The sequence below is a fragment of the Dendrobates tinctorius genome, unplaced genomic scaffold (genome assembly GCF_039654945.1).
Source record: "Dendrobates tinctorius isolate UK_male_01 unplaced genomic scaffold, ASM3965494v1 ptg000102l, whole genome shotgun sequence".
Taxonomy (NCBI): Eukaryota; Metazoa; Chordata; class Amphibia; order Anura; family Dendrobatidae; genus Dendrobates; species Dendrobates tinctorius.
Genome location: NW_027361770.1, coordinates 9,419,211 through 9,436,579, shown reverse-complemented (window position 1 = coordinate 9,436,579; position 17,369 = coordinate 9,419,211). Strand labels below are relative to the sequence as shown.

The 17,369-nt window shown below is 43.4% G+C and overlaps 1 protein-coding gene across 1 annotated transcript in view; it reads left to right on the top strand.

Annotated features, from left to right (window-relative positions):
• Positions 1–280: 280 nt before the first annotated feature.
• LOC141099724 (uncharacterized) overlaps positions 281–17,369 on the top strand; it is a 166,756-nt gene continuing 149,667 nt past the window's right edge. The window contains exons 1-3 of the mRNA XM_073587724.1: positions 281–411; positions 12,432–12,508; positions 15,245–15,313. Of these exons, the coding sequence (XP_073443825.1) occupies positions 12,446–12,508; positions 15,245–15,313 (132 nt within the window). The 5' untranslated portion in view covers positions 281–411; positions 12,432–12,445. The remainder of the gene's footprint in view (positions 412–12,431; positions 12,509–15,244; positions 15,314–17,369) is intronic.

The window sequence follows — 17,369 nt, the reverse complement described above, 5'->3', positions numbered from 1 at the left end:
ATCACCATACAGCCCCACGTGAGTGACATCACCCCCATTACCTGCACAGCTCATCACCATACAGCCCCACCTGAGTGACATCACCATACAGCCCCACGCAGTGACGTTGTCCCCAACAAAGTATGAAGCCCTATTCTAAAAACATCAACTCCTTTCCTGTGGAAGCCCTCCATAACCAGCGCCTTCCATGTGGAACCCTCTAGCCTGCAGCCCCCAATAGACGCCCATATGTCCTCATTCCCCTGACCAAACAGCTCCTCAGTCCGCTCAGCATCTCCTCCACACAGCCCAGCTTCCTGGTGGAGGGAGTAGGACAGGATGTGCTGGATGTGGAGGTTCCGCCTCTTCCGGTGACATCATCCTCTCTCAGGAGAAGCTCCATTCTAGACGCGAGGAAGCGAGCGCTGCAGGGTGTGTGTGAGATTGTGGGCGCCGGTGGTGCGGGCTGTGTGCGGTAAGCGCTGAGGACTTTGCTGCTGACGGTGAGGGCCCCGCCGTGTGGAGCGTGCGTGGTTATGGCTGCCCGTGCAGTGGTGTGGGCCCCGCCGCCTTGTTCTGTGGCTGGCTCCGCCTCCTGCCCGTCTTCCATGGGCTCGTGCTCACGGTTACTGAGGCCTTGGCTGGCACACTAGAAACCGCTTCCATGCGTCTGTAGCCATACTCTAGAGCCACAAGGTTGTGTTCATACATTGCGTTTTTCTGTGCTCTTGGCACTAAGGAAGCTCTCTACTAAATGTCGGGTTTGCTGTGTTTTTTTGTCTTGTGCATGCTGATAAAATGTAGTGTCCCGCACAGAAACATGATGTCACTTCCTTTTGGTTATTGCAGCAAAACCTGGCAGCTGTGTTTGTGCACTTACTCCTTGCTTTGTAGGCAACGTGTGACTGTAGCCTAAGGCTACGTTCACACATTGCGTTTTTTTCATGGCGGTTTTAAACGCGCTATTTTGCCGTGAGAAAACAGCATCCCATGCATTCCTATGGGATTCCGCAATGCTGTGCTAATGCTGCAGTTTTTTCCGCGGTGGAATCGATTCGCAGTAAAAAACGCAGCATGCTCATTAATTTAGCGGAATCGCGGCGATCCCGCACCCATAGGAATGCATTGTTCCGCTTACTTCCCGCATGTGGCTGTGCACACCATGCAAAAAGTAAGCAGAACATTTGCGGATGGTACCCACGGTCCGGAGGAGAGGAGACTGTCCTCTGGGCACCATATCCCTGTAAAAAATAGAATTAAAATAAAAAATCTTGTTATTCTTATTTTCCAGCGTCCCGTGCAGCCTTCCCGCCTCTCTCCACACTCCCGGTCCCAGTAATCCTTTGCGAGAATAACCGCAATGACATCGCGGTCATTCGTGATGACGTCTCGTGGTCTTTCGCGCAAAGGATTACTGGGACCGGAAGATGTCGGGAGCGTGGAGAGAGGCGGGAAGGCTGCACGGGACGCCGGAAGGTGAGAATAACAATATTTTTTATTATTTTCTACATTCTATCTTTTACTACTGATGTCGCATAGGCAGCATCGGTAGTAAAAAGTTGGTCACACTCGTCAAACACTGTTTGACAGGTTGGTCACACTCGTCAATCAGTTTTCCAAGTGATGCTCCAGATTGCTTGGAAAACGCTAGCAATTCTGCAAGCTAATTACGCTCGCAAATCGCTAGTTTTTTCCATGGGAAAATCACGGGAATTTAAAATGTGATTTTCCTGCGGAATGAAATTCCTGAATTCTCGCCGTAACTTCCACGGGCGTTCCGCTACGTGTGAACATAGCCTAAGGGTGTGTGACTCTGGCTATGGTGCCTCGGCTCCCACTCAGCCAGTGCATTACAGTAATGGCTGCCACAGCTTCCGTGAGAGGTTCAGTGGCAGCACACGGGCTCAACGCAGGGTGAACTTGGCCACAGCTTCCGTGAGAGGTTCAGTGGCAGCACACGGGCTCACCGCAGGGTGAACTTGGCCACAGCTCGAGGGCAGTCTCTCAGGTGTTTATGCCAGACCTGCTGCGTTTTGCATCATAGGCAACAACTGTCCAGCCCAACAACTCATGAGCTAGAAAGTGATCCTGCCGGAAAACAACTGGTTTCATGGCCAGAGATCTTCTACATCGCAGTATAGTGAATGGGTCACATTGCTAGCCACCGCAAATCACAGCAAGCAAGTCAGGAAGATCCAAAAAACGCTAACTTCTAGGACTAGTCACACGAACGTTGCAGGCTGCGATGAGACCCCATTCACTTCCACTGTCCGGCACTATTAGAACTTTTACAATGCAACCAAGCTGAAGTTGGTTTCTTATTTGTCAGTTTCTTCATGCAGATTCTCATTCATTCATTTTGATCACTATGATATTCTTTCACAGTGATCAAAATGAAAAAAAATAGCAAATACCCCCCCCCCCCCTTATCACCCCCATATGCAGGCACATATAACAAAATAAAGAAATTATTATTTTTTACCATTAGGGTTGGGATTAGGGTTAGGGTTGTAACTAGGGTTAGGGGTGGGGTGGGACTAGGATTACGGTTAGGCTTGTAGCTTGAGTTAGAGGTGGGATCAGGGTTAGGGGTGTGTTGGGGTTTGGGATTAGTGTTAGGGGTGTGTTGGGGTTAGGGTTGGAGCTAGAATTGAGGGGTTTCCACTGTTTAGGCATATTACGGGGTCTCTAAACGCAACATGGCGCCATTTATTCCGGCCAATTTTGCGTTCAAAAATGTCAAACAATGCTCCCTCCATTCCAAGCCCCGACGTGTGCCCAAACAGTGGTTTACCCCCACATATGGGGTATCAGCGTACTCGGTAAAAATTGCACAACAAGTTTGGAAGTCTAATTTCTCCCGTTATCCTTGGTAAAATAAAAAACTGGGGGCTAAAAATTATTTTTGTGGAAATGATTTTTAATTTTCGCGGCTCTGCGTTATAAACTTCTGTGAAGCACGCACTTGGGGGTTGAAAGTGCTCACTACACATCTAGATAAGTTCCTTGGAAGGTCTAGTTTCCAAAATGGGGAACTTGTGGGGGGTTTCCACTGTTTAGGAACATCAGGGGCTCTGCAAACGTAACATGACACCCGCAGACCATTCCATCAAGTCGGCATTTCAAAATGTTACTACTTCCCTTCCGAGCCCTGACGTGTGCCCAAACCGTGGTCCCCCCTGCATATGGGGTACCAGCGTACTCAGGACGAACTGTACAACAACTTTTGGGGTCCAATTTATCCTGTTACCCTTGTGAAAATAAAAAATAGAAGGCTAAAAAAATCATTTTTTGAGGAAAAAAAAAAATATTTTTATTGTCACAGCTCTGCGTTATAAACTTCTGTGAAGTACCTGGGGGTTCAAGGTGCTTACTATGCATCTAGATAAGTTCCTTAGGGGGTCTAGTTTCCAAAATGGGGTCATTTGTGGCGGAGCTCCAAAGTTTAGGCACACAGGGGCTGTCCAAACCCGACATGGTGTCCGCTAACGATTGGAGCTAATTTTCCATTCAAAAGGTCAAATGGCGCTCCTTCCCTTCTGAGCCCTGCCGTGCGCCCAAACAGTGATTTATGACCACATATGGGGTACCAGCGCGTACTCAGGACAAACTGGACAACCACCTTTGGGGTCCAATTTATCCTGTTACCCTTGGGAAAATAAAAAATAGCGGGCTAAAAAAATCTGTTTTGAGGAAAAACAAATGATTTTTTTTATTTTCATGGCTCTGCGTTCATAAACTTCTGTGACGCACTTGGGGGTTCAAAGTGCTCACTACACATCTAGATAAGCTCCTTGAGGGGTCTAGTTTCCAAAATGGGGTCACTTGTGGGGGATTTCCACTGTTTAGGAACATCAGGGGCTCTGCAAACGTAGCATGGCGCCCACAGACCATTCCATCAAGTCGGCATTCCAAAATGGCACTCCTTCCCTTCTGAGCTCTCCCATGCACCCAAACAGTGGTTCCCCCCCACATGTGGGGTATCGATCTACTCAGGGCAAAAGTTTTTGTGGTCCAATTTCTTCTGTTAGCCTTGTGAAAATAAAAAATAGCAGGCTAAAAAAATCATTTTTGAGGAAAAAAAATGATTATTTTCACTGCTCTGCGCTATAAATTTCTGTGAAGCACTTGGGGGTTCAAAGTGCTCACTACACATCTAGATAAGTTCCTTAGGGGGTCTAGTTTCCAAAATGGGGTCACTTGTGGGGGCGCTCCAATGTTTAGCCATACAGGGGCTCTCCAAACGCGACATGGTGTCCACTAACAATTGGAGCTAGTTTTCCATTCAAAAAGTCAAATGGTGCACCCTCCCTTCCGAGCCCTGCCGTGCACCCAAACAGTGTTTTATGACCACATATGAGGTATCGGTGTACTCAGGAGAAATTGCCTAACAAATTTTAGGATCCATTTTATCCTGTTTCCCATGTGAAAATGAAAAAATTGATGCTAAAAGAAAATTTTTGTTGGAAAAATTAAAATGTCCATTTTTTCCTTCCATGTTGCTTTAGTTCCTGTGAAGCACCTGAAGGGTTAATAAACTTCTTGAGGCTGTGTGCCCTCGATGCGTTTTGTTAAGCGTTTCCGCAGCGTTTGAGCCGGCTTAGACGCTGCAGAAACGCTTAAAAGATGCATCAAATTAATTAGCATGCGTTTTTGGCTTTTTGTGCCAATGCATGCGTTTTTAACCGCTCAGGAATCGCTTAGCGGCTAAAAACGCAACATGCTCATTAATTCCCGCATTGCTGAGAGTTTATAGCCATCCCCAATTATCCCAGAAATCGCGTGTCAAAAAACGCGTCAAAAATCGCGGAAAAAGACGCACGTTTTCTGGGAAGGGGATCCTTTTCCTGAGCGTTTAAAAACGCTAGCGTGGGCACATAGCCTGAATGTGGTTTTGAGTACCTTGAGGGGGTGCAATTTTTAGAATGGTGTCACTTTTGGGTATTTTTTGCCATATAGACCCCTCAAAATGAAATGTGAGGTGGTCCCTAAAAAAAAAAAAAAAAAAAATGGTTTTGTAAATTTTGTTGTAAAAGTGAGAAATCGCTGGTCAACTTTTAACCCTTAACTTCCTAACAAAAAAAAATTGTTTCCAAAATTGTGCTCATGTAAAGTAGACATGTGTGAAATGTTATTTATTAACTATTTTGTGTCACATAACTCTCTGGTTTAACAGAATAAAAATTAAAAATGTGAAAATTGCGAAATTTTCTGACTTTTCGCCAAATTTCTGATTTCTTCCTAAATAAACGCAAAAATTATTGACCTAAATTTACCACTAACATGAAGCCCAATATGTCACGAAAAAACAATCTCAGAATCGCTAGGATCCGTGGAAGCGTTCCTGAGTTATTACCTCATAAAGGGACACTGGTCAGAATTGCAAAAAATGGCCAGGTCATTAAGGTCAAAATAGGCTGGGTCATGAAGGGGTTAAATGACTTTGGGTGACCGCACACTAAAGCTGGTGTCAGGCATGCGAGAAACCCGCAGGAGTCTAACGTCAGTACCCCGCACTGCCGCCGGCAATTGGACAGGAGCAGTGCGGCTTCGTGTATTTCTATGCAGCCGCACGCTCCGCTCCCGAGTGCTGACTACAGTGCCGGGTATTGACCTGCAAGACTCTTGCGGGTTTCTCGCATGTCTGACCCCGGCCTAAGAGTACGCAGATAGTGATACCCATTTGAGCCAGGCTAGAGGGACCTGGGTTTGATGTGGGGCATCACTATCTATGTATTCTTAGTATGAGATCAGTGGCCCAAAATCATTTTACCCCTTAAAAACAGTTACTTACTCAAATCTGTGATCATTGTCTGTTTGCCCACTTTGATGCCGGTTCTGATGCTCAGAACCCATTTGGTCCAGGCTGGAGAGACCTGGTTTTGATGTGGAGCTCCCTGTTTTATATGTTTGCAGTGTGAGATCAGTGGCCCAAAGTCATTTAACCCTCTCATTAACGCCCATCGGTGCCCACTTTGATGCCCATTTTTGTGCCAGTTTTATAATTTTTGTACCTGTTTTTAAGTGTAATCACATTAGGGCACCTCGCTGCTTTGTATCTTATTATTGTGATCATTATTTTTTGTTGTTAAACCTATTAAAAACAAAAGAAAAAATTGCCGAATAAGAAACCAACTTCAGCCTTGTTACATTACCTAATGGCCGTATTTGCAATGTGATGCCAGCCTGTGTGTCCTTCCATGAATGTAGAGGTTGCAGTAACACTGACACCTACAGCCTGCACTCAGTCACGAGACTGGGCTTGGTTCTGCTAGGTCACTGAGAGCAGATATGTACAGAGGAGGGTCTTCTAATGGAACTTCTCTCCTTTGCTGTTAGTATTTGTACCCTGATTAAATTGGTGTGAAAAAAAATAATGTTGACCCCCTAACCCCTTTCTGACCTTGGACGCAATAGTACGGCCAAGGTCAGATCCCTCGCTTTGATGAGGGCTCCAGCGGTGAGCCCGCATCAAAGCCGGGACATGTCAGCTGTTTTGAACAGCTGACATGTGCCTGTAATAGGCGCAGGTGGAATTACGATTCACCCCCGCCTATTAACTAGTTAAATGCCGCTGACAGCAGCATTTAACAAGCGTTTTCGGCCCCTGGGGCGGAAATACACACATCGTTGACCCCCGTCACGTGATCGGGGGTCAGCGGTGTCTTGGCATAACAACCAGAGGGTCTTCTGGAGACCTCCTATGGTTGTTGATGCTGGGTTGCTATGAGCACCACCCGGTGGCCAGCGCTCATAGCAATACAGTAATTCAGCTACATATAGGCGATCTGCTCATCGCCTATATGTAGCAGAGCCGATCAGGCTATGGCAGCATGCCAGAAAAAAAAAAAAGTTTTTAAAAATATGAAATAAAAACTAAAAGTTTAAATCGCCCCCTTTTCGCCCCATTCAAAATAAAACAATAATAAAAAATCACACATATTAGGTATTGCCACGTTCAAAATCGCCTGATCTATCAATAAAAAAAAGGATTAACCCGCTAAACGGCATAGCGGGAAAAAAATCAAAACGCCAGAATTACATTTTATTCGTCGCCGCAACATTCCATTAAAATACAATAACGGGCGATCAAAGGAAAGTATCTGCCCAAATGTGGTATCATTAAAAACGTCAGCTCTGTATGCAAAAAAAAGTAAGCCCTCGCCTGAGATCATGAAAAATGGAGACGCTACGGGTATCGGAAAATGGCACGATTTTTTTTAACCAAACTTTGGAATTTTCTTTCACCACTTAAAAAAAAAAACATGTCTAGGTTCTTTTTAATTTGTCTATAAACTCGTAATGACCTGGAGATTCATAATGGCATGTCAGTTTTTGCATTTAGTGAACCTAGCAAAAAAAACCAAACAAAAAACATGTGTGAGCTTGCACTTTTTTGCAATTTTACTGCACTTGGGATTTTTTTTCCCCGTTTTTCAGTACACAATATGCTAAAACCAATGGTGTCCTTCAAAAGTACAACTCGTCCCGTAAAAAAATAAGCCCTCACATAGCTTTATTAACTGAAAAATAAAAATGGTATGGCTTTGGGAAGAAGGGGAGCGAAAAACAAAAACTGAAAAAAGTTCTGGTCATTAAGGGGTTAAAAATAGTCTGAGTGAAAATGGAGGATGAGGACAAAGCCAATATGCTTAATGACTCTTTTTCAACAGTATTTACACAAGAAAATTCCATGACAGACAAGATGATCAGTGATAACAAAAATTCTCCCATTAAATGTCACCTGCTTAACCCAGAAGGAAGTATGGCGGCGTCTAAACACTAAATTTGAGAAATCCCCGGGCCCGCATGGAATACACCATTGATAGACCATTATTTTTAATCTTTAAAGATTCCATAATAACAGGGTCTGTACCACAGGACTGGCGTATAGCAAATGTGGTGCCAATATTCAAAAAGGGGACAAAAATTGAACTTGGAAATTATAGGCCAGGAAGCTTAACCTCTACTGTGGGTAAAATCCTGGAGGGTTTTCTAAGAGATACTATATTGGAGTATCTGGAGAAGAATAACCTTATGACCCAATATCAACATGGGTTTACAAGGGACCGTTCCTGTCAGACTAATCTGATAAGCTTTTATGAAGAGGTACGTTCCGGACTGGACCAAGGAAATGCAGTGGACGTGGTGTATATGGACTTTTCAAAAGCTTTTGATACGGTGCCACACAAAAAGTTGATACATAAAATGAGAACAATGGGATAGGGGAAATTATGTGTAAGTGGGTTAAGAGCTGGCTCAGGGATAGGAAACAAAGGGTGGTTATTAATGAAGCACACTCTCTGGCTGGGTCACGGTTAGCAGTGGGGTACCACAGGGGTCAGTATTGGGCCCGCTTCTTTTTAACATATTAATGACCTTGTAGGGGGCATACAGAGTAGAATTTCATTATTTGCAGATGATGCTAAACTCTGCAGGGTAATCAATACAGAGGAGGACAATTTTATATTACAGGAGGATTTATGTAAACTAGCAGCTTGGGCTACTAAATAGCAAGTGAGCTTTAATGGGGATAAATGTAAAGTCATGCACTTGGGTAGAACAAACAAGATGTATAATTATGTGCTTAATTGTAAAACACTGGGCAAAACAGTCACTGAAAAAGACCTGGGTGTATGGGTGGACGACAAACTCACTTTTAGTGGCCAGCGTCAGGCAGCTGCTGCAAAGGCAAATAAAATAATGGTATGCATTAAAAGAGGCATAGATGCTCATGAGGAGAACATAATTTTACCTCTATATAAGTCACTATTGCGACCACACTTAGAATACTGTGTACAGTTCTGGTCTCCGGTGTAAAGACATAGCTGAACTGGAGCGGGTACAGAGAAGAGCCACCAAGGTTATGAGGCTGTGTGCACACGCTGCGGAAAAGGTGCGGATTCATCCGCGCGGATTTTGTACAATCCGCAGGTGAAACCGCAGGTCAAAAGACCTGCGGTTTTACCTGCGGATTGCTCTGCGGTTTTGCCCTGCGGTTTTTCATCTCCTCAATGGAGGAGATGGCAAACCGCAGGAGAATCCGCAGAAAGAATTGACATGTCAATTCTTTCTGCGGATTGAAAACCGCAGATAATCCGCGCGGAAAATTCCGCACTGCGGTTTTTGATTCCCATAGGGAATCATTGTACTGTACACCGCAGCAAAAACTGCTGCGGGTCCGCAGCGGCCAAAACCGCTGCGGAACCGCAGCAAAATCCGCAGCGTGTGCACACAGCCTTAGAGCACTGGGGGTATACGTTTCCTTCCCTGTGTTTTTTTTTTTCCCATTATCTGTAGAGGAGGAGCATAAACTGCAGCACATATTCATCTCAGCTAAAAGTCTACACCTTAGATCCGGAATAGGACAGACGTTTATAGGACATTTCATAATTTTTCCAAATGTTTATGAAAGAAATATTCCCCACAAGCTGCATTGAACTACGGTATCCAATTTATTATATATTAGGAGTTGGTCCATTTTATACCAACTCCACCTCCACCAAAATGGACTCCGACTCCACAACTCCGAGTCCACAGCCCTGATACCAAGACAGGTTATTACACTTGGGATTATTTAGTTTGGAAAAATGAAGACTTAGGGGTGATCTTATTACAATGTACAAAGACGTGGATTCTTTACTGTAAGAGCTATGGAACTCTCTGCGTATGATGTTGTAATGAGTGATTCACTGCTAAAATTTAATAAGGGCCTGGATGCCTTTCTTGAAAAGTATAATGTTACAGGGCATATACTAGATTCCTTGATAGGGCATTGATCCAGGGAACTAGTCTGATTGCCGTGTGTGGAATTGGGAAGAAATTTTTTTCCCCAATGTGGAGCTTAGTGTTTACCGCATAGATTTTTTTTTTTTTTTTTGCTTTCCTCTGGATCAACATGTTAGGCTATGGGTTGAACTACATGGACTTAAAGTCTCCCTTCAACCTTAAGGCTGTGTGCCCACGTTGCGTTTTTCTAAGCGTTTTTGAAGCGTTTGTGCCAGATCAGACGCTTCAGAAACGCTTAAAAGAAGCTTCCCATTAAGTTTAATGCATTTTTGGCTTTTTCCGCTCAGAAAACGCTTAGTGGCTAAAAACACAGCATGCTTATTATTTTCCGCATAGGTCCGCGTTTTTAGCCATTTCCAATGTTCCCAGAAACCGCGCGGAAAAAAACGCCTGGTTTTTGTAGAAAAATCGCTCAAAAACCGTGCGGAAATAAAACGTGCGGTTTCTGAGAAGTCCGGTTTTCTGAGCGTTTAAAAACGCTAACGTGGGCACATAGCCTTAATACTATGTTACTATTTGGGTGGGAATCTCACCTCACCTGGCACCCATCAGGATATTGGGGTTCTCTTCTTTTTCTAAAAATAGCTTGGCATGTAATTTAAATGAAGTTAAAACCCGCTATGTATTGTTTGCCACTTTTCCAATGTTTCCCAGTCTGTGTTCTTCACTGCAGCTGCTGATGAAAACTGGTGTGGCTGGAAAACATTTTTAAAAGGTTTGTCCTTGATTGCTTTTCAGGATGACACCTTTCCTTAGCCTCCCTGTTTCTCCCTTGCTTGAGGGTGGGAGCTGCTGCTTAATTGATGGGTTGGATCTCCGGCATTATTACGCTGCTGGCCCAAGCCGTGCTTTCTCTGCTGCTGTATAAGACTATCTTGTCTGCTGGATTGTAGCCGCTTGGTGGCCCTGAAGCTGGCCTGGTTCAGGAGCTAAGAGCGCGCTCCAGTCACCCCCCCAGCAGGCCAGCTAATACAAATCCCGGTAATGTGCTACCACTGTTGCTAGACTGCATGGTTGGCCGTTATCGTTGGCAATCGTGCAGTAAACAATGAAAAATACAATTTTAAGTAATAAGGATCATTCCTAGTTAAGGTAACTTGAATAACAGTTAATTGTGAAGTTGCATGTTTTTGTGTGTTTAATACAAAATTTCCCAATTATACCCACATACCTTTGCAGATAGAAATAACCTTTTAAGTTAAAGGGGTTGTCCGGGCTTTTCACATGATCTCAGTACATATCTGGGCTGCAGAATTATGACAATAAGTAATTTACTTTCTGTCACTAGTTTGCACGGTTTTCTAGATATTCTGAACAGAACATCCAAGGGGGGGGGGGGGGGTGTTCTGGCATTGAAATGAGAACTAGTCGTAACCTCCTACTCTACTCCAAACATGCCCTCTATAGCAACAACCCCACCCTCCATAGCTACAGGCCCTCCCCATCTACATGAAGCAGCCCTCTTCACACAGTAAGGAATTCTTCCCCTCCAGCAGCCTCAGTGCAGAGAGCAGCTGCTCCTCCCCCAGACACACACAGTTATCTATATCTATGGAAAGTGAAACCAGTGAGGAGGAGGGAAAATCGTCCTGTATTCTAATCTGCACAGGGGATGGCAGTCACTGATGTCATCTGTTGTGTGACAAAGCCTCTGCTGTGTGAATGAGACAGCTCTGTGTCACTGATGTCTTCACACAGCAGCAGATTTGGTGCAGTGTATATGTGAGCACTGTGTCTCTAATGACACAAATACTGATGGGAGCAGCCTGTCCAATCAGCAGCTGTAACAGTGTGAAGTGTTGGTGGGTGTATGTATGTATTGTGCTGCTTTCACAAATACAGGATCACTGCTGTGTTCTTTCCAATGCTGGAATGATGATAAAGATGAATGCTGGTGCAGTTTACTGCCAGCCAGAGTGGGCAGTGGGTGGTGCTCTGGTCACTGGAGCTTGCTGGGAGTTTGGTGGAGCATCGCACATACACTGCACCAAATCTGCTGCTGTGTGAAGACATCAGTGACACAGAGCTGTCTCCTTCACACAGCAGAGGCTTTGTCACACAACAGATGACATCAGTGACTGCCATCCCCTGTGCAGATTAGAATACAGGACGATTTTCCCTCCTCCTCGCTGCTCTCTGCACTGAGGCTGCTAGAGGGTGAGGATTTGTTACTGTGTGGACGGGGAGGGCCTGTAGCTATGGAGGGTGGGATTGTTGCTATAGAGGCCATGTTTGGAGTAGAGTAGGAGGTTACGAACAGTTCTCATTTCAATGCCATAACACCCCCCCCCCCCCCCCCTTGGATGTTCTGTTCAGAATATCTAGAAAACCGTGCAAACTAGTGACAGAAAGTAAATTACTTATTGTCATAATTCTGCAGCCCAGATATGTACTGAGATTATGTGAAAAGCCCGGACAACCCCTTTAATGACTGTTACATTAAGGGCCAAACAAGCCGGCTTTCTTGATTTCCTCATAATTGAACATCCCAGACATTAGCCATTGCATTACATGTCATTAAGGTGTTCTTGTAATATCATTACCTATCTCAGCTATCAACTTCAGTGTGGATTTCTATTTCAAAGTGAAATTAGTAAAATAAAAATGCTTTTTAAAAATATTTCTGCAAGAAAGGTGATAACTTGTCATCTTTTTCTCTCTAGGACAAAAAGTAAAGATGGAGGAGTCTTCTGCGAGCAAGGTCAAGGTCAAATCTGAGACTCCTGAATTTTTTTGCCATGTAAGGGCTCATTTTCTATGACAAATATCCATTACCTTATTCCAAGTAGTCGGTTCTGCTGTTGTGTTGCAATATGTCCTAAATATGCATTTTCTTGTCCTTTTGTCATTCATTGTATGAATACCAGATTTTAGGATTTTAAGTCCTCTTAATTTCATTAGTCAGCAAAATTCCAGCCAGTTACTAAAATCTCCTCCTTTTTTTCATGTTCCTTAATAAACACTGTAATGTTTTCTCTAAAAGAATCCAGTCCTGTGCAAAAAAAAATGCTGTTTAGTGTCTCATTGACAGCACTCTATATACATACACAGACTTGTGAGTTGTGGAGACGAGCCATCAGGAACTTGTCTCAGAACAGTCATCACAAATGTATAGAACCTGGCCGGCTTGTCAGTTTTTCTCTAAGCCTGTGTCAGCTTTTGGTGAGTTTTTGATGTTACAAATTTTATGCACCCATTAAGTAAATTAGGTTACTTTATATTTAAAAAATATGCAGCGTAACAAAAAACTCAACAAAAACTCCTCCTGGGAACATAACCTAAAATGTCTGTTTCAGAGTAAAACACACACCGCTATAATAATGCAGCCATAGTTTGATTCACTCTGCTGGTAATTCTGGACGCATCAATCGGCTGACAGGTTACCTTTAAACATCTTTGAAACTGACCTAAACAGCAGACATCTGTAATTGTCTGCCTCCATCACCCCATAGACCTAAATTGGAGCAACTGGGTGAATGTATCGCTACCGTCTGCTGCTACATTGAAACTCCTCATTGCGGTGCAGTTACAAGGAATGGGGCGCTTAGGACCTCTCCTAGATAAGTGTCCCCGCAGTAGGGTACCTAGAGATCACAAGCCTTTCTCATATGCTATGGACAGGTCTTCTTTTTTTTTTTTTTTTTTTTTAAAAAGCATTAATGCCTTTTAAAAGGAATCTATCCCACGGTTTATGCTCCCTAATCTGAAAGCAGCATAAAATGGGGGCAGCCACCCAAATTCCAGCACTGTCACTTACTGGGCTTCTTGCTGTAGTTTTGATAACATCGCTGTTTTGTTATCACTTCTCAATGATGAGCTCAGTTTAAAACCGCCCTTCCACTTCATTGATTGACAGATCTTAGGCTACAATGTGCATAGGCAGAAAGCTGCTAATTGGGGATGGCTGAAGGGTGTAAGTGGTGCTTACTACCCATCGGGAGCTCATTGAGAGGGTTAACAGCTGCTTGTGTTTATTATACAGGGTGGGCCATGTATATGGATACACGTAAATAAAATGGGAATGGTTGGTGATATCAACTTCCTGTTTGTCGCACATTACTATATGGGAGGGGGAAAACTTTTCAATATGGGTGGTGACCATGGCAACCATTTTGAGTCGGCCATTTTGGATGCAACTTTATAAATGGCCAACCCAGGTGTATCCATATAAATGGGGTGACACTAGCGTATGGCATCAGATACAAGAGCATCGGATGCAATATGGTAGTGACCCTCAGCTCCTGACCTCCTGCGAGCTGGAGCCGAGTGTCTGTGCTCTGAGCCTCTCGCACAGCTGCGGAGAAAGTTTTTCTTCATCTCCTCCGCTGCCGGAGTCGGCATATATTCCACCATACTCAGATATGATATCCGAGTGCTGTGCGTTGTCACTTGCACCTATAAACTTTTATGGGTGCAAGTGAGCCAACTCTCGCTGCAAATAGCAGCATGCTGTGATAGTTCTTGCGTGCCAATTCAGCATGAGAGAATAATCACAGATCTGAGCTGCTCCATAGTATAACACTGGGCCTAGTGCTATGCAGTGTTTTATCACATAGCTCTCGACCGTATTGTACATTAGTGTGACTCCGGCCTTATACACATAGTATGCTGTATAGAATAAGTTCTGCAGTGTCATGAAGACATGCATATATGCTCAACATTATTTTGATGTCTATTTTTTTGTATCGCTCTGCTTCACTGTGCCATGACTTGAAGGTAATCTGTCAGCAGATTTTTGCTATGTAATCTGAGTGGAACATACTGTAGTGACAGACCCTGATTCCAGGGATGTGTCAGTTGTTGAGCAGGTTGTTGTAGATTCAACACAGTAAGTGTTTTATCAGCAGGAGATTATCACTTTTATACTAGGTGTCACATGTCAGGCAGCCCAGATAATCAGTATAAGGGTATGTGCACACACTGCAGATTCACCTGCGGGTTTTTTCCTGCGGAACCGCAGGTAAAACCGCAGGTAAAGTGACCTGCGGTTTTGCTGCGGTTCGGCCTGCGGTTTTGCCCTGCGGTTTCACACCTCTACTATGTTAAAGGTGTGAAACCGCAGCAGAATCCGCAGAAACAATTGACATGCTGCGGAAAAAAAACTGCGGCTTTTCCGCAGGTAAAAAACCGCAGCGTGAGCACTGCGGTTTTTAAAACCCATAGGCTAACATGGTAAAGTACCATATCTGCGGAAATGCTGCAGTTCTGCAGGGCCAAAACCGCAGCGTGTGCACATGGCCTAACGCTTCCCCTGCTGCAGGGAAAAAAGGGATTCTATCAAAACTGCACCAAGCAGCTAAGAAAGTGACACATTATTGTAACCAGGATCTCTGACCATACGTCATCATGCAGCTCTCTGGTTGCATAGCATAGTTCTGCTGACAGCTTCCTTTTAATGAACTGTTTCCTATGTGTTTTCATTTGATATATAAAAGGTGTTTGTAACTGATTATTTGCATTTCTTTTTTTCTTACAGCTGTGTAATATTTCTTGTGCGTCAGCACTCAATCTTCAATGTCACTTCTTGGGTATGAAGCACAAAAAAGTGAGAACCTTTTGTTGGTAATTTGTTGTTTATGTTGTGTATTATATCCGATAGCCCCCCCCCCCTCCTCCTTTTGTATCACAGCCAGGCACAGTGTGCTCCCATCTCTCTTTTACAAGTCCAGGCATATAAATGCCATGTTCCTATAACAAACAATTAGTGCCATCACAGAGCAAGCCTCTACTATCCATACCTAGACAAGCATGTCTGTGTCCGGCATGAGTAATGAATGGCCTATATACCGTATATACTTGTTTATAAGCCGAGTATTTCAGCACTTTTTTTGTGCTAAAAAGGCCCCCCCTCGGCTTATACATGAGTCATTTGTCCCAGAAAGACAGAAGAGCAGCGGGTCACAGAGGCAGGATATGGCAACTGACTAAAGCCTGTGCTGCTGCTAAAGAGAAATGAATATTCGCTGCCAGCGCAGTGAATATTCATTTCTCTGTAATGGTGCACAGTGACAGCCTTAGCTGCCATCTTCCAGCACACATCTTACCTTCCCTGTGCGCTCTCGCTGCAGCTCATTCATTCCGGCGCCAGCAGTTCTTCTGGCCAAGTGGTCACTTGGCTCCGCTCATTAAGGTAATGAATATTCATGCCTCTCCACTCCCATAGGTGTGAAGTGAATATCCATTACCTTAATGAGCGGGGCTACGTGATCGCTCGGCCGGAAGAGCTGCTGTCTGTATGTATCAGCTGTCATGTTCTTGGAAAGGTACGGGCTCCGGCGCTGAGCCCGCACCAAACAAGGGGAGTCCGACATCAGCGCACTATTACGCCCGATGTCGGAAAGGGGTTAATAGGCAAAAATCCTTTTCCTTCTTAAGAATAGATCCGCTTCTTTAATTAATGTGCAATATTCATTAAAATATAAAATGGATGGATCCACAGACAATGGACTCTAATATTCTTTAGCATTTAAAATTCTAATTGCCTCTTCAAAATAGGCACATTTATCTTATAGCACAACCCCTCCCCCTTATCTACACTATGAATGACCAAATCTGAGTTATGTTGGAGGAATTTAATTGCTGCTTTTTGTTGGACAGTAAGATTGTAATTACCCTTAATATTCGTTAAAGTTCTCATTTCATTTATAACTACTGTAATTTTATAAAATGTTTCCAGATGGCTCCCTCTATGATGGATAGAGTGAAAGGTGGATACCGCTTTAATGTCCACATGTTTATAATTAATCTAATTTTTCATCTTTCCTATCTTCCTTGAGATTTTCCTTAATTTTTCCATTCCTTTTATCAATAAGTAGGTGCCTTTTTAATACTCAATTTTCTTATACAAGCTTTAGTATGAAGAAATAGTTGGAAGTTATCAATGAATGCTTATGGGCAGAACGAATAACCCCTTATTAAGTACTGTCATTTCATCATGTGAAAGTGTATAGATACTATATACACTGTGAGCCCTCGCGGGCAGGGTCCTCTCTCCTCCTGTACCAGTTATGACTTGTATTGTTTAACATTATTGTACTTGTTTTCATTATGTATACCCCTCCTTACATGTAAAGCACCATGGAATAAATGGCGCTATAACAATAAATAATAATAATACTAAATATCCTTATATATTGTTCCCTTTGGGGAAATTGGACCTCCATCCCTTTGGGGACTCTCCCAATGATACAAAAATCACAATAAAATCATTTAAAAAAGACACATCATTAAGGTCCCTTTTCATTATCTCAGGGACTTTTCATTTACTTTTATTTATCATTGTGGTTTTTCTATGGGATTATTGTATTGTTGTTCCAAGGGACCTTAATGATATGCCTTTTTTAAATGATTTTATTATGATTTTTTTTTTGTCTACGAATAAACATACAGTTGTGGCCAAAAGTATTGACACCCCTTGAATTCTGTCAGATAATACTCAGTTTCTTCCTGAAAATGATTGCAAACACAAATTCTTTGGTATTATCTTCATTTAATTTGTCTTAAATGAAAAAACACAGAAAGAATTGTCCTAAAGCAAAATTGGATATAATTCCACACCAAACATAAAAAAGAGGGTGGACAAAAGTATTGGCACTGTTCGA